This window comes from Dermacentor albipictus, chromosome 1 (genome assembly GCF_038994185.2).
Source record: "Dermacentor albipictus isolate Rhodes 1998 colony chromosome 1, USDA_Dalb.pri_finalv2, whole genome shotgun sequence".
Taxonomy (NCBI): domain Eukaryota; kingdom Metazoa; phylum Arthropoda; class Arachnida; order Ixodida; family Ixodidae; genus Dermacentor; species Dermacentor albipictus.
The window spans coordinates 222,403,044-222,420,232 of record NC_091821.1 but is presented as its reverse complement, the minus strand read 5'-3'; the positions used below and the strand labels follow the sequence as shown (position 1 = coordinate 222,420,232).

Sequence of the window (17,189 nt, the reverse complement as noted above, 5' to 3'; positions counted from 1 at the left end):
ACACGATAGCCAGCTGGATGATTGTGAGGGCACCGATCGACGAAAAACAGTGCGTTCAAAATAAACGCTTCGTAAATCTGCACCCCAGATATCGCAAAAGTTCCCCACTGTAAGATGCGTTCGACATTAAGGCTGATCGAAATGAGCGACAAATAGGATGTACAAGTCGTTAGTGCATGGTACACTCAGTTACTTATTGGTGACTTTACTGGCGTCGTACCCCAAAAAATTAAACCTGTAATCACGCTCCGAAGCTGCATGTTCACCGGAGACATGATGAAGCGGAAAGCAGGAAAAAAAAAATGCTTACCACTTGACCATTTTAACAAATGCGAGAAAGTTTATAGATTATAAAACACTAGTCATAATACCAACGCCATTCTTTATGTAGAGTTAGAACTAATGCCGGATCAGCCTCTCACGATATCTTAAATATTTATTTCAACTTGCAGTTCATCCCGCCGCGAAATCAGAACGCTGTGTGGTCAACTCCTTAGATATGTGTGTAGACCACCTGTCACTGCCGTTTGTTTCGCTAAAGCGAACACCTGTTTGTGGGATGACCCAAACAATTCTAAGAGCTCGCGAGAGTACCAGGGCGCATGTAGAGAAATCTACAACCTGTGCGATCTTGGTGCATGAAGCCTTGTGTCCGGTAGCCTCCCGAACTGCTCAAGTTTGGACCTCCCTAAACTGCTCCAGGAGCATCTCGGACCGGAAGTGTGGAAACAACACAATATATATAGTTTTCGGAACAGCTAAAAAGAGGTGAAAGAAGTCCGCAAACGACTTAAAGGAATTATTGGGCCCGTGGCCAGCAATAAACATTCAAAAGGGCGCTTTCTTTTTTAAAAAAAAATATGCTCAAGACAGCAGCATCGTTGGGCGTTATTAACCCATGTAAACAAAAAAAAAACACGTTTTAAGAACGTTGTTTATTTGCACTGTCACTGTGTGTGATATGTGATCTGCCATATTATCGTTATTTCAGTTGTTGCTTGAGTGTTTCTCTCTAGTGTCGATGCGCCACGTGATGTTGTTGTTGGCACTGTTGCTTTGAGAGCTTCTTTGTAATGTTTTTGTCGTGTTTTGACTGCTATGTGATAAGGTTGTTGTGAGTACGCTAACTGCTCATCTGCTCTTTCCCGTACAGTACTATCTAAAAAAGTACACAAACCTGTATATGCAACTGTACCACCTGCTCAAGAGCCAACGAGTAGTCGGCGCCGCATTTGTGGGCCAAAACCTCCTTCTATCATAACAATAAAAAAAGAAATATGAAAAAAATAAAAGAAAGGAATCAATTGGAAAGTCAATAACTGGGCGCAAGCCTTGGAATTTCATTTCCTTCATACAACAAACACATGGCAACAAACGTGCTGTTCTCCAAGAGCATCGTCCTCTGCTATAGTCCCAAAGCCGGTTCGTCCCGGAAAATCAGGGCTTCTGCCTTTTTCCTTCGTCGTATTTCCTCGCATCTACCTAACACTTCCAACACAATGAAAACGCAGAAGCGATATGAAACAGAGCAGATGAAAAGGAATCCTTCTCTTAGGAGCTGAGCTCGCCGAATTTGAGGACGATGAAAACGGATTGGACACCGCCTCCAAGGGCAGCGCCCACGAATACGCCAATAGCGAACCGTCGTAAGCCTTTCAGGCATAACATATTTGAGGCACGTTTTGTAAACAGAAAGAGACAGAAGTAATTTCACAAAGACTGGAGAGATTTGCCTGGTGGAACTCCTAGCATGCTACTTGAGATGAGGATGATGAGAAATGAAAGGATACGAACAGTGCACAAACTCCTGCACACGCAAAACTAAAAGAACCTCCGTAGCTCGGTCCATGGCCCAAGTACGCCTAGAAGTTCACGGCGGAATTCCTGACGTGTTTTCACTGCGGACATGAGGCAGGACCCTTGGAATGGGAATAGGCTGCAGGAGCAGATAAAGTGGGCCATGTCTTCCAGTACAAGAATGCGCATGGCACAGCGGTGATCCTAACCGTTTAACTTTAAACACGAGTCATTTTGCATTTGTAACATTCAGATGAATACTGCGCAGACATGCACGATCGCGCCTGTCAAGGCCACACTGCGTGTGGAACTCGCACGTTGAGTGTCAATGTAAGTGTGAACAGGCCCGTACGGCTGCTCCGAATCAGTCCGCGCCGCTCAAGAGACACCAACAGCTGATCCGTAACTTCAATATATCTATATCTATATATATATATATATATATATATATATACTTAGACGGTAATGCGCCAAACACAAATAACGTTATTTTAAAATTTGCGCCTTATACTTTTCCTATATAATGGCATTCACTACATGCCTCCGCATTTATCTTGCGAACAGAATAATTCAGGCCAAAACTTTTGATTAGTATGATCTATTAATCTGAAGGCTCACTGCTATCTATACTGCTAAGTTCGTGGTGGGAAAATGTTCATAGAGTATGCAAAGGGTTCCACATTGAGCTTGAGTGTGAAACACTCCACGTTACACTACTTTTTAAGTCAGGTGTATATTTGGTCTGTAAAAGTGACCTTGTTCCTGTAACTTCGTTAACATGGAAGGGTATCATGTTTTGTGCTGAAGACCAATGGATGAAATAAAGCTGCTTCCCAACAATATAGAAAGATTGGTCCGTTCGCTCGCTATTTTGTTATTAGAATGAAAAAAAAACAATTCGAACTAAGTTTACAAACGTAAAACAAAAAAAAAACATGTTCACTCCGTGAGCCCATGCAACATGCGCACTATCAGCGACCAGCTATCCGTCTAAATCCGAACTCACAAATTCTCGGAACGCAGACGTGAGGAAGAAATAAAATTTTATTGCTTATTGTGACAAGCAGACAAGCAGACTTTGCAGCACGAGAACGGATGCTGGCGCAGAGCGAGCCATGGCCGTGCTGTGTTTTGCGCGTCCGACACCTGCAGGTTTGTAGCAATGAAGTCAAAGCAGTGCTCCTGTCCATCCCCAACGCTCACGAAATCTTGTGTTTCTTCCTCATGACGTCTACGCTAGCAATTTTCTTTTCGTCGTCTTCACGATATGTTGGAATGACGCCATGTTATATAAGATCTCAAGAATGCAAGTGTTTATTGCTGTCTAATACAGCCGGATTATGTTTCTTGTTGTTGTTCTCTAACGAGTGTTATCATTCATGGGACACGGCAGCTAGTCTGCTGATATCATACATATATATCCCGAACTTCATGTAACAAAGACAACACAACAACGTACATCACGGCGTAACAGAGCGGATGGACATACTGACGTGAAGAGCCACCCCTCTTTCACGCTCTGAACTGTTCTTGCAGTGAATACACCTATATATATAGAATTTGCACTAAAAAAGAACACATTGGTTGGATAGCTGAGCTTTCAAAGCAATGACTTCTTGTGCGAAGGCTAACAACGCGTGACAGTGGTTCGAACTAGTTTTTACATTCCTTTCATTTGCTCGCTTATAAGAGCTCCGTTCTTGTTTGTTCTTCCTTTCCTTGCACTAACCAAAGTTTCAATCAATTTCTTCCTCAGAGGCGCACTGAAATAATGTTTTCGTTTCTTCGTTTCCTGCGTTAAGTGAAGTTAGTGGATCTCTAAAGCCTGCAAAGAATACTGGCAAACCTCACAGCACCCTAAATAATTTACTGGAATATTTTTTTTATAGCTGGTATAGTTTTTTTACAGTGACATGACGTCATCACTCAGGGAGTGGTCACGTGGGAACAGGAGATGGCGACGTTTTGACACCCGTTCCTGCTCGCTCGGTCGTCTGCTATACTGCAGCATAGAAGGCGACCGAGGTCTAGGAACCTTACTTACTGAAAAGAAAAGAAAAAAGTGAATAGTCGAAAGTATTATGGTGAACGTTTAACAGTGCGAACAGACGAAGCACAGGACGAGTGGGGAGCGACACAAACCAGCGCCCCTTTGTTTCAACTGTTCACGCTGTTAAACGCTTAGGATGATCCAGAAACAACTAGCCCACCCAACAAGCCCGACGAAAATATAATGTTAGTGTTCTTTTAATACGTTAAAAAACGTCATATAAGTTATTTTTATCGCACGTGCCGCATTCTTGCAGAAATAGAGTTGGATTACGTTGACACTGGTCTTTTCTTTTTTTTTTCGCGAGATTATTTCTTGCGGTTCGCATCGAGTAATAATTTTCTCTTATAATTAATATAATACTGGCCTTACAAGTCTCATATATAGAATGTCCGATCTAAGTTGAGCCAAGTAGTGAAGGGCTTGGCGGCGAAACGTCTGGCCGGGTTAAGTCATTGTATAGCAATTATAAATCTCGCAGATCAGTTCTGCGGAAGCCCACAAGGTGTAGGAAATTCACGGAAGGGAAAAATAGTTATATATCTTGTCACTGACTACAACGGCAACATTAACGTGTTGGTGCCTGTACGGGCACCTTGTTCACAGTGCAGAAATGTCCCCGCTGAAACAGCTTAAGTATTCTTGAATATACGCCATAGTGACTGCGCGTAGATGGGGGAAGACTGTCATTCATTCTATTCAGCGTGCACATGAGTCAGACCTTTTAATTGTGAGCGACCCCACAGATCAAGCCATGATGACATATTTCGGTCTGTCGCCAAGGTGCTTATACGCTGTCTCAATCTATATGGTTCGTGCAGACGCCTGCACGCACGTGCTCCGCTTCGCTTTTAGAGATCCACGACAAGCTCGCTATATACGAGACTGTCTCGGTTAAAGCCTCTACAACCTTATACGCACGAATCCGGTATCCACCAACGAGCCGACAGGCAATGAACGCTAGCACCATATCTATTATTATTATTATTATTATTATTATTATTATTATTATCAAAACTTGTTTGTTTTCGCTCCCCACTTAAGACTACTGTTATTAACTTGCCTCTCTACCTGCATGAGTCAGACTGTGTTCATTGTAAATGCGCACCTATTCCATACGTGGATTGTGTGAAATATCTCGGAATCTATTTCGATAGTAATTTATCGTGGCAACATCACTTATCACTTATTTGTTCCAAACTGAGGTCAGTAGCCTGGCTGTTATTTAATATCAAAAGTATTGCACCCTTGTGTGTAAAAAAGATTATAGCACAGGCACTAGGTTACAGTGTGTTAAGGTATGGCATTACAGTCTTTGGCTTTTGCTCGGATCGTTGGAGATGTAGAGTTGACCGGATTCTAAAAAACATTCTTAAAAACGTTGCGTACAATTCCCCAATAGTAACATCTGCAAACATCTTCCGTGAACTTGGGCTACCAAACTTCCATTCATTACTTATAGAAACAGTTGTCGTTAAACATTTCTGGAATTCCGATTTCAAACAAAAACGTGCCGCCGCAAGGGAGCTAAGAAAACATGTCCGTTATGTTGTTCCACGTTCAGCCACAAGGCATGGCGCGGCCAGACGCTGTGCTTATGTGCCTGACATATTTAACAAACTACCTGAAGAGTTATTTAACGCGACATCAAAAAGAACGCTCAAACACATCTTAAAACAGCTAGAGTAAAATTACCCTCTTGTACGTCGCTTTTTTTTTTTTCATCGCAATATTTACCTCTTCAATTTTTGTTATATGTAGATAAACAAATGTTATCTTGTTCTTAATTTTTCGCCTTTCATTTTTTGTGTTTTTTTTTTCTTTTATTCATCTCTCATCAATTTTTGTACATCTTTTGCCTTGTCCATCATATTCATTGGCACGGTCCTACAAGCCAACTAAGGCTTAGACCGGCCTGCTTGTGTTGTTTTGTATATTGTGTGGCAATAAACATTATTATTATTATTATTATTATTATTATTATTATTATTATTATTATTATTATTATTATTATTATTATTATTATTATTATTCAAGAAATATAGAGATGTAGTCATCCTGCCGTTCGTGCCGGCCACATCTAGTTCGTTTTTCTTTGTTCTCGCACGGGAGAGCCCTCGAAACCGAGGCCACGTGCCGGCTGTAAATTACATCCTTCTTATTGACACAAAAACAGTTTCCTGTTGCATACTAGCTCAAGAGCATGTTTCATCACTACGTCTAGCGTATGCACCATATTGGAACGTAAAATTACAGCGGCGTCCTAAATGCGCAGAAGGACAGACAGCATTTTTCGAACACGTATACTGCACAGACACTACCATGTGCACTGTCGGCACGTTTCATCTCAACTTGGGTAAAAACTTTTGTTGCCAGCTTATCGTCGAGCTTTTGCAAACATATCGCAGGCTTTGTCTCAAGGACAGCGCGAGAACACATGGACAACAAAGAAGACGACAACATGGGCGCTGACTCGCAACAGGTAAGCTTATTGAACACATATTTTATGCACGATCACGTCACATGCACCCAAAAAACGTTATACGGAACAAGCGTGATGTGCACACATGAGCAGGCTCATACACCCCGGACATCGACATTATGTGCGCCATGAATTTGCCTAATCTCTGTCAGTTTTCTGAAGAAAATGCAATTGCCTCTGTGATAACGGCATTGAAGGGTGACTGGTGCACAAATCTTTTGCATTAAAAAAGTGGTAGGCTTCTACTATTTCCCCTATGAGTCGATTGCTTTGAACGTGAATGATAGTGCATTGTTCAATACAGGGTTTGCAGCATTGAGTGCAAGTAGCATTTATTACCATTTATTATGGTACAAAAGCTGAGAGGTCGGCCCGCTGCAATTAAAACAGTCAAGTAAATATTTCTGGACGCTGACGTGAATTCGCGCCAATATTGTATACTTGTGAGAGTACTGTCAATGACTTACATTTACGTAGTATCTGTATAGTGCTGCATGGGCCGGGATAATATACCAATTTTATTCCAATTATATTTCTTTTCGCGCTTCGGCAGCGGTCCTTGTGGCGCTTCGCATATGCGTTATCACCCGGATTGACAGATCGCGAGTCGTAGACGATAAAAAGGAAGAAAATCGACCGAAAGCAATCCTAATATTATAGTGGCTTAGTGCCTTTTTCTACGCTGTGTACAAGTTTTTACTTCTTTCTTCTTTTTCTTTTTGTATGCGTAGACTGCATACAAATGTATACTCGTAACGTGCGCTGTTATTGGACGCCCACGTGTTGCCATTACATCGCGCTCTGCAAACTATAGATATAGTGTGGCAGGTTATAGTTGACTTATGTGATGCTTTATTACTGTGATACTTTTATATTATTTGACGTCTGTGTAGGTTTTTCTTGTTGTGTTCGATAGTCTTCTTTCATGTTCTTGTTCAATACATATATATAAATATATAAATATATATATATATATATATATATATATATATATATATATATATATATATATATATATATATATATATATATTAATTTCGGATGTGTCTTCTTTTAGAAGGGGAGGGGGGAGGGTTTATTTGTTATCTTCGTGCAATAACTGGTCCTTCGAGGCATTATTTTCCCATGTCCATTTCGTAAACAACAACCACAGCAACAACAACAATGACAGCTATCAGAACCGATAGCAGGCATCGCACTCCCTCAGTCGTGACATGCTGTATCCGTATCCGTATATTCTGCTTTATCAGATGCCTTTTCGCACTAGCCAATAAGGAATCAATTTTTTGCAACTGCAGCTGATTTCCTGGAAAACCCGCTGCTTCAAATCCTTTGGACACTCCTGAACTGGGCGTATACACTGCTAAGGTAATATAGTGTAACGGCCAAAATGTTCACTATCATTATCATTGCTCTTACTGCAAATTCGTTTTCGGCAGCTGTTGAATAGGCTGAAATAACGCCCCGTTGCAGGTGGGACACAGATACGATTACAGCAGCCTAGCTTCACTCATACCAGTGGTTGCAAGACTTTACCTTCGAGGCCGTCCGCTGGCTGGCTGCAGAAAAGTTGCGCCGTGTGAACAACAGAGAAGCCCAGGACAAAAGCCCGACTAAAGCTTGCCGCATCGAATGCATGTTCTGTCAACATGGTGAAAGTTCGCCTGGTTTGCCAGCTTGTTTTGACGATGCAATTTTGAAGATTGTGTACCAGACTTATCTCCATATTGGAGCCATGTTTTATAGCATATCGTTATTTACTCTCGTTGTCGCCCACACAGTCATCGACGATCAACCACGAACACCGCGCTATACGCATCAAATGAAAACACTCATATACGTTCCTGGCTTGAAGATAAGTAAGGCACGCAATTATTCAATAAGGGCTCTACAATAGCCGCTTCTCGTATACTGCTATAGGATATAAGATGCGTGACAGCTCGCCACCAATCAACTTTATTATAGCGTTTTGTTTTGTATAACGTATGCAATAATTATGAAGTTTTCCGAAACGCAAAATTTGACATAACAGAAGGCACCAATAAACAGTACTGTACAACTAGTATATTGATAATGTGCCTCCTAGGAGTCCTCATTCTAAACATTCTTCAGAAGCGATTCTCTTAAGTGACGCTTGTCACAAACAAAAAAGTACCGACATTTGGGCGCGTTGGTACTGGTTGAACATCTTGAAGGGGCAGCGCAATACGACGAAGACAGAAGGCAGGAACACACAGGACAGCGCTAAACTCACAACTGTATTCGAAGGCATTCACAAACTTACGCACTGTATACAACCCATAGCCCATAGCATGGGAGAGCACGTGGCTATGGGTTGTAGTACATAAGTTTGCGTATGCCTTTGAATAAAGTTAGTTGTGAGTTCAGCGCTGTTTTGTGTGTTCCTGCCTTCTGTCTTCGTCATCTTGAGCTGCCCCTTCAAGATGTTCACAAACAAAGGTCGTTCTTGTTCATCTGAAACCAGCTGGTGATAGCAAACGAGGGCTGACTGCTTTCTTGCAACCTGACCACGCACATACGAGCCATTTCGCCGCTTCCATTGCTGGTAGAAGAGTACCTGACTAGATCTGGTGAGACTCCTTAAATTATTTAATGGCATCGAAGATAAAACGCCCTAACAAAACTCCGAGTCATGCGTAAAGACACCGAAATGTTGTGCTCCTCGACTATTTCGTTTTCCACCGCAGTGACCCTCGCAGGTCAAGGCGTCGCCTCACGACGTAAGACTTCTGTAGCACGCGTGCTCTTCCGTTGTGTTGTCTTTGTCATAACGTCATTGTTGTTACTCGTTGTGGCCGTTAACGACAACGTGAGCACCGGTCAATCACCAACCTTCTTGGTGGACGGACCAAATACTGCGTTGGGTAGAATTTCGCTTCCCAACACGCACTGGAGTTCAACAGTGAAGCCAGCCTTGCTCACACCCGCGTTCTTTATATTATTTATTTATTTTATTTATTTATTTCATTTATTTACATATACTACAGCCTAATACAGCGCTATAGCAGGAGTGGGAACATTATACATTACTATACATTACATTTCCAAAACACAGATATACACAAAAAGATGAATGATCAAAAAGAAACGATTTACATGTTAGCGAAGTGCTTACCAGTGATAGCTATAGAATATTTTGGTGATAGTGAACGAGTATTACCGGGTAGAGAATTACAAAGCTCTATTGTACTTGGAAAAGAAATGTACTTGAATGTGTTAGTACGGGCATGAATAGGTGTTATGTTCAAGGCGTGAGAGCTACGGGTACAACTCGCGTTATAAGTTTGATATAGTTACCACCAGAAAAACCAGAGGTAGAATTATTAATTGCATACAAAAGTTTTAAGGCTTCAATGTGATAAAGTGAAAGTAATGGCGTAATGGTCAAAGACTGTTGAGCCTCTGTTGGTGAGAAACTACGGCTGTAATTTTGGCAAATGAAACGAATAGATTTTTGTTTAATGTTATTGAGCGAGCTTATTTTACATTGTTTGTAGGGGAACCAAACGACAGATGCATATTATAGAACAGGACAAATTAACGATTTATATAATAGCAGTTTAGTATCGCGGGGGGGTCTTGGCTAAAGTGCGGCGCAAATATCCCCCCCCCCCTTTTTTTTACGGCTTTCCCGTTTACAGATTCGATGTGTTTAGACCAAGAATTTGTATTTATCTGGGCTCTACCTAATGTTTACACTTACATTTACGACTCTAACATACGAAAAACATAATTTTGAGATTATTGCTGTCTATTAGCTATTCTTGATACGTATCATAAGAAGAGAGAAAAAAGAAAACGCCCCACAGTATGTCTGTTCCCTTGTTTGTTCTGTCGCTTTTAACGATGATAATTAATTTTAATTATGGGGTATTACGTTTTATGAGGCACGCCATAGTGTGGGACTCCAGAATAATTTGGACCAACTGGGATTCTTTAACGTGCACCTAAATCTAACTACACAGGTGTTTTCGCACTACGCCCCATCGAAATGCGGCAGCCGTGACCGGGATTCGATCCCGCGACTTCATGCTGCGCAGCCCAACAGTATACCCACTGAGCAACGACGACGACAGGTTTTAACGACAATAACGAGTTTCATTAATAACATGTGGTGAACGCAGCATCATGTATCAAAGGAATCCAACTAAATTTGAAAGCATGAAGTAAGGGCACTTTCGACGAGACCTCAGAAAACAGGCTCTTCTGCGCGCTTTGTTGTTTTCCTTAGGTCTCTCCGCTTTGATGTTTGATGATGAACTTAAGAAAGTCAGAAATATTGTTTGTTTAAAGGCTGCAAAGTCGGACGCATTTTTTTTTTCTTTCCTCACAGCAAATTCTGTCCACGCTTGTATTCTGCCCGTGCGTACTTAAACTTTTGAAAAACAAATGAATGCAGCATGATTCGTGGTTCAGCACGGAAACACAACGAACGCATATACGTAGCCAACTTTCTTTTTCTTCTTTGCCGATAGTCTGTTTTTTCTTTCTTTTTAGCACAAGCACCAGCCTTTATTTTGTTGTTGCTTGCTTTCATTCCTTGTGCATTAAAAAAAAAATTAACTCGGTGTTTTCAGTCCGTCCTCGTATATTTTTCGTCCAGAGTAGAGGTCGTCGACCCCGCTCTACACTTTCGGTCCTGCTAAGCGATGTGCCATCGGCAATAGTAAACAACGTTATTTTGGTAGCCATTATATTCACCATTGTAGCCGGCTTGAGCTACATGCACGATACTTCAGCGCTTTAATGAGGTGTCCAGCAAGATATATATACTCACTGAGTTTCTGCCCTTTCAAAGAAAATATATATCTCTCTTTAAAGTTATACTCCAGAGAGAGAAAGAGAGAGAAGGGGAGGAAAGAGAAGGAGACTAGCCAGTGTATGTACTGGCTGGCTACCCTGTGCTGGGTAAAGGGCTAAAGGCAATAAAAGGTGAATGAAGAGAAAGAAAAAGCGAGGCAAATTCACACAGTAACGCGATGCTACGCGCTACAACATTCAAAGAGGGTCGCACAATTTAACAAGCCCTTAAAAACTTCAGCAAAGCCCTCAAGGCCTTGAGTGCCGAAACCCATCTGCACCAGTGTCCTAGAACTTCTTCTGTGAAGGGGCAATTGTGCAGTTTTTCGAGCGCGGTCACGAGCACTTTTCTTAGCACACTGTAACGGGGACAGTCACAGAGGAGGTGCTCGATCATCTCCTCGCGGCCGCAGGTGTCAAGGTACACTCAAGCACACCCACAAGCACACGAGCAGAGATGAAATAGGAACCAGGGGTGCATGAGGTGCACGTAGCTCAGCTTGAAAAACAATCGATGCCTTTGTACCACGGCCAACGAATTGTGCTCAAACATGATTACACCCAAAGCGCCGTTTAGAGGATGTTCTCATAAGATTTTTTGCTTTTTCCAGTGTTAGGTGAATTTCAATAAGACTGAATACAAATCTTAGCTATGGTCACTCCGGCGAGGGGACATATTTGATTAGGACCAACTCGAAAACGAACCGTATCGCAGGAAGATAACGTTAAACTGATCCATTTGACGAAATAGTGCAGGTAAAAACTCGGAAAGGCCTATATCGTTGAAGTGACGGGCACAGGCACCAAGCTTTTCTATAGAGAAAGAAAGAGGCCGACGTATTTAACCAAGTGGTTCTTAGATATACGTGATGGAGGAGATGGAGAAGGTTGAAAGAAATAATTTTTAAACGAAAATTAATGATGGCTTCATGTCAAGCTTCACGATTAGTCTTGCTATTCTGCAGAGCAGACAATACGTGCTTGAAAAAAGCACGCAATGATATATGCAGTGCTGCTTATTACCGTAAGTACAGCACAAAAAAACGCACGCGACCGTGCACGAGAACGCGCCGTAGCAGCAAGCAAAACATGCCAAGAACGTAGTCTATACAAGAAAGCAGCTCCGCTCTAATTGGGCAACAATAAGTAGAAGCGCGTGACTCCTTCGCACGTAAAAATAAAGGAATCAGTGCAGAAATTATCGATCCAACTTCAATTTCCATTAGTTACTTCCAGCCGCTCCCTATAGCGATAGGTTTTGGAGGCAGCACCGTGCCAACAGCCACACGTAAAAATTGGCAATTTGCGCATTCAGTCTGCCTTTTGTCAGGTTCATTTATCGATGTATCACTAATTCCTGAATCCTCTATTTTATGCTCCTTATCATGTTCCTATATTTTATTATTAGCTTTTCTGTCTTTGTTTCTTTGTTATATCTTTATATATCATGTTTTTTTTTTTTTCCGAGGCACCACGTTGTTTATGAAACAATGTTGGCAATAACTGAAAGTCACATGGAGCCAAAGACAATGAAACCAAGGTAAGCTTTCCCTGGCTTTATTGTCAGTTAGCTTCATACTTTTAATTGTTTGAAAAACCATGTCCCTCGGTTCCCCTGTCTCCTCACTCATATACTTCATTGTTACTCTGGAAAATATCTTGTACGGCGTCCTAAAATGCAGACCTATAATTGCTAAGGTCACACAGGCATTGTTTAAAAGAGGATGAGGAGGAAGGAGGGAGGGAGGAAGCGGCAACGCTCTACAACAACAGTCAGTAATGCGCGTCACGGGCTCAAATGTAAAAATGGCTGACTGCAACGTATACGCGACGCAATAGCCCCGTTTTCTATTTTTATCGTGAAAAGAGGTGTTTGTGATATGTTCGCATCATTTGCGGCGTGACTTTATTGCGCGAAAGAATACCGAACTTGCCGCACAGACAGAATATACCGTATACAAGCGTGTGATACGAGAAAGCTTGAATCTAAACGACGAAGTGCTGCCCGATGGCGACGCAGTTTTTATGCACAAGTCGTACGTTCACACCTACGCAATGAGTTCTGTAGTCATAACTTATTTTCACAATAGCACGAAAACGCAGAAAACTTGAATAACATTTTTCTCGTCATGTTCTTGGGGAAGGGGACGAAAAGCTTTGCATTTTGCCTGGTCTCGTGTCAACAGAAGTGCAGTGCAGAATTATTGCTTTGTTTTTGTCGCACAAGCTTTTTTCTGGTCTCGTTAGCTGATATCCCAGATAAAAAAAATAAATGCAAGAGCATACTTGGCTATTTCGTTCACATTGAACATGCACAGAACGCCACCATGCAGCACTGAACATCTACCGGATCAAGTTTACCTGTGAAAATCACCGATATCGCTCAAAAGGAGTACATGTGAGTCATATAACTAAACATCAAGTTCGATACATTTTCGTATTCTGCAATTCTTGTGCTACGCGATGTTGTCACGTGGTCGTGGTCACGATGTGGTCGGTGCAGATAGCTGGGGGAGTTTTCGCACATGATTGCAGCAGTTCTGCAGAAGGCTAAGGCGTTGTGGGGAGTAAAAAGATGGCGTCCGTAAAAAAGTACAAAGTCAGAGGAATAACGCAAGTCCGTGTACTTTTCTAAAATTTAAATTCTGATACTTTACCGTATTAAAAGAAACAAAGCCGCACGACTTTGCTTCTTTCGTTAAAAGTCATTTCTGCATGTTTTATTGAACGTATACACTCTACACAACGTTTCTGCCACTATATGCAACTATTCACCCTGCAAAGTAACTGCAATAGCTCCAAAGCACACAGAGACGGTCAAAAAATGTACGCGCATGATGATTGCACAATCGGCCGCCACTCGGGCGAAGGTACTTAGAAAATCACATCAGGCGTGCAGTGACAGGAAACAATCCAAGTAACTCGAGGCATATGCCGTTTAATATATGTATTTTTCTTCCCCCAATGCGCACCAATCCCACGCACAGCAGGCCGCTGTGGATGGGAGGAAGCGAAGGAGGAGTGAACAAGGCCCGCGCTGCAAACGGAACGTGCGGTCCATTCAGGCTAAAGAGACAAAGTTAGAGCGCCATGGCGGCCCACGCACGTTCAGTGTGCAGTCCACCGACGAAACGGGGCCGCACATTCGCGCGGCAGCCGCCCTTGGGAGCCGCATCGTGACGGCGTGATCCGCGGCCTGTCATCGGCCGCGCGCACGCATAATCCGCATCGGGCGCGCCGGCCGAGCCGGTCCGGCCCGCGCGCCGCGAAGCCCCGCCTCCGTGCGCGCGCCATTGGCCGCCAGGCGAGCGGCGGGCGCGGCCCCCTCGGCGGGCGCCGACAGGGCTGCTTGCGCGGCATGAGTGACCGCGTTGGCGTGTGATGGACTGGCCGCGGGGCAGGCAACGCGACTGAGCCAGAGAGCGTCGCACAGCATGGCGGACGGTGCGGGCCAGCAGCCCGACGAGCCGGCGGCGTCGCCCGCTCACGAGGCCGGCTCGCCGCTGCGGCCGGCGCGCGACGACGAAGAGCTGCTCGACGTGGTGAGCACGGCATCGCTGGACGGCGCTGACTTCTCCGAGGACGAAGAGTACTTTCGGCCCATCAAGCGGCTCTGCATGCTGGAGGCGCCGGCGAACCCGTCGCCCAAGCCGCTCACCTCCTTCTTCATCAAGGACATCCTGAGCCACAAGCCTGCGCGCCGTGCGTCCGGCATTGTGCGGCCCTGGGACCTCGAGTCGGCGAGCCCCGGCCGGCGACGGCCGCGCTCGACCGACGAGGACTCGCGCTCCGAGAGCGACTCTGCCGACAGCCCGGCGGCGCCGCAGCAGCACAGCTCCACGTCGCCGCTGGATGCACTCTTCGAAATGACGAGCAAGGCCTTCGAGGGGCTCGAGTCCGGAGACCGCACGGCCGGTGAGTCCCCCCACCGTACTTTCGAAGGAGGCGCTATGGGTGTCACGTGCCGCCGGCCAAGCGGCACGTGGCACGAGACCCGTTCGTTGCATGTGCCAGGCGCTCTGCGGCTCTCTGTCGCCTTCTCCTGCTCACGGTCCACAGCTCTGACGGCTGATGGACAGCGCTGACAGTACGCCATACAGTGGTGTGACATTCGGGGTTTGTGGCACGAAAACAGAAACCACCGTGACCGTTGTAGATTGTTTCCACAATGTAAACAATTGACAGCATCAACTTGCATTGACTAACTTGCAATTGTTACGATTCTATCGTGCGAATCGTCCTTAAATGTGAACTGAATGTGTGGTTGTTTTGACACATGCAGTTCTGCGTGCATCCTCAAAACAGTCACGAGTTCAGTGCAATGCGTGCGTATAGGCTCCCGCGCTTCGACTGCGTAACATTTCCTGCACAAACGCATGTTTGTGCACCTTATGCCGAAAGTGTGTGTATGAGGAGAAATACGCTGGACGTTAACACTACAATATTTACAATATTACGGCGATGCGTTCACAAACTGATTTATTGATGCACTGATTGAGTGATTCCTGCATGGGATTAAACGTCTAAACCATCACACGGGCAACGAGAAGCTGTAGTGGAGGTTTCTGTACTACGTTTCACCACATGAGACCTGAAGCACACTCCAGTGGAGTTCTCTCATTACGCCCCTATCATTTCGCAATCCTGATGGCAGTCGAACCCGCGACTTGAGCCACAGCGGCGTGTACGAGCATGAACTTATAACCTGAACGTGTCGCACATGAACCCTCGTGGTTTATGTGCTGACTGACGGCCATAGGTATCACATGTTAAAAAGCTGTTGCGATGTTGTTCGCGCAAGAGCTAACACATGCGGTGGCTCCTGCGCTTACATCAAGTGCTGTTCCTTTATGACATGTGCCCATGAACGTACTCGTACAATTACAGGCTAGAAAGTTCAGTTATTGTTCATCGAGGCACATCCAGAAGAATTCTTAACAAATTTGTTTCCACTTAAACTAAATTTTTTTTTTATATTGCATATATCAGCGCCTCCGTTGTTTAGTCTTCCTGTAGTCCTGCATATAGCTACAGCACCATTCTTTCGGAAGGTTGCTCAACAAACTAGATCAGCTCCGCACTCTCGTACAGCACGTCCATTGACAAAATGCAATCGAAATTGGCATAAAATTACCGTTTATCTGGTGCCTTCCTCATGTTCGGTAAAGAATAAGTTGCAGGACGTGACGTATTACAGAATATTTGAATTCTAACCCGACATGAGCGTATTAGTCAGCCGAGAGCGCACCAAGTTAGCTTTCCAGGGGTATCGATAAAACTGTGTCTTAATTGCAGCTGCCTACAGCATGTGAGCTCACACAGAGGAGGGTTACCTTTGAAGTGGTTTCATTGGCTTCTAATTCACCAATGTTAAAGGCGTATTATCAGACACATGGAAACACGCACCACGACATCCTTATTCTGTGCAGAAATATGTACCTACAAACTATGGTATTTTCAGATGCACAAAGCTTTGCATGGAGCTCAACTTTAATATATGCACAACTCTTTCATAGCGTTACAGGCAAGTTATTAACTAGAATATCCGAATACATTTGGGAGCTCCAACAGTTCGTTCGCATAGAGCGCTTCTGTATAGCCCATCCTATTTCATTGTGCACCTTTGGACGCTTAAAGATTGAGCAATGAACCCATTTTTGTCTCATGGCTGAGATATTGTTCGCGTTTGTAGAGTGCCTCCTCCGTATACAATATCGAGGTTGATGGGTCCTTGGGGAAATATGTAAATCGTATATTATTCCTTCGACAAAGGACACAGCCAACTGTTAAATGACGTAGAAATACAGCTTCTTTTGTGAAAGCATTTTTACATCCCGCAACGCAGTCACTTCATTCAGGAACATATATAACAAGCAACAGTGGTACGTAACACACATTAAACACATCTTTTAATCGTGGTTTAACATAGCTACGTATGTTGAAGCGTTCATTTTGTAAGGGGTGTATTAATCCGCGCGTGATGCATTCATCCGTACAGCCTGACTCTGCGTATTAATTATTTCCGTTTTCACAGCTAGT

The 17,189-nt window shown here is 43.8% G+C and overlaps 2 protein-coding genes and 1 long non-coding RNA gene across 5 annotated transcripts in view; 2 read left to right on the top strand and 1 right to left on the bottom strand.

Annotated features, from left to right (window-relative positions):
- LOC135919898 (uncharacterized) overlaps nt 1-17,189 on the bottom strand; it is a 392,168-nt gene that overhangs the window by 55,930 nt on the left and 319,049 nt on the right. The window lies entirely within an intron of this gene.
- LOC135919897 (transcription factor LBX2-like) overlaps nt 1-17,189 on the top strand; it is a 169,841-nt gene that overhangs the window by 78,659 nt on the left and 73,993 nt on the right. The window contains exon 1 of one of the 2 annotated variants that reach the window (XM_065453892.1): nt 14,545-15,065. The exons of the other annotated variant lie outside the window; for it this stretch is intronic. Coding sequence (XP_065309964.1) covers nt 14,585-15,065 — 481 coding nt within the window. The 5' untranslated portion in view covers nt 14,545-14,584. Of the gene's footprint in view, nt 1-14,544; nt 15,066-17,189 lie in introns of those variants that run through there. 2 annotated transcript variants of the gene reach the window in all.
- LOC135919906 (uncharacterized) lies at nt 6,302-8,269 on the top strand. The gene is made up of 3 exons (XR_010570098.2): nt 6,302-6,329; nt 7,628-7,697; nt 7,803-8,269. It is a non-coding gene; the product is annotated as an uncharacterized lncRNA (long non-coding RNA).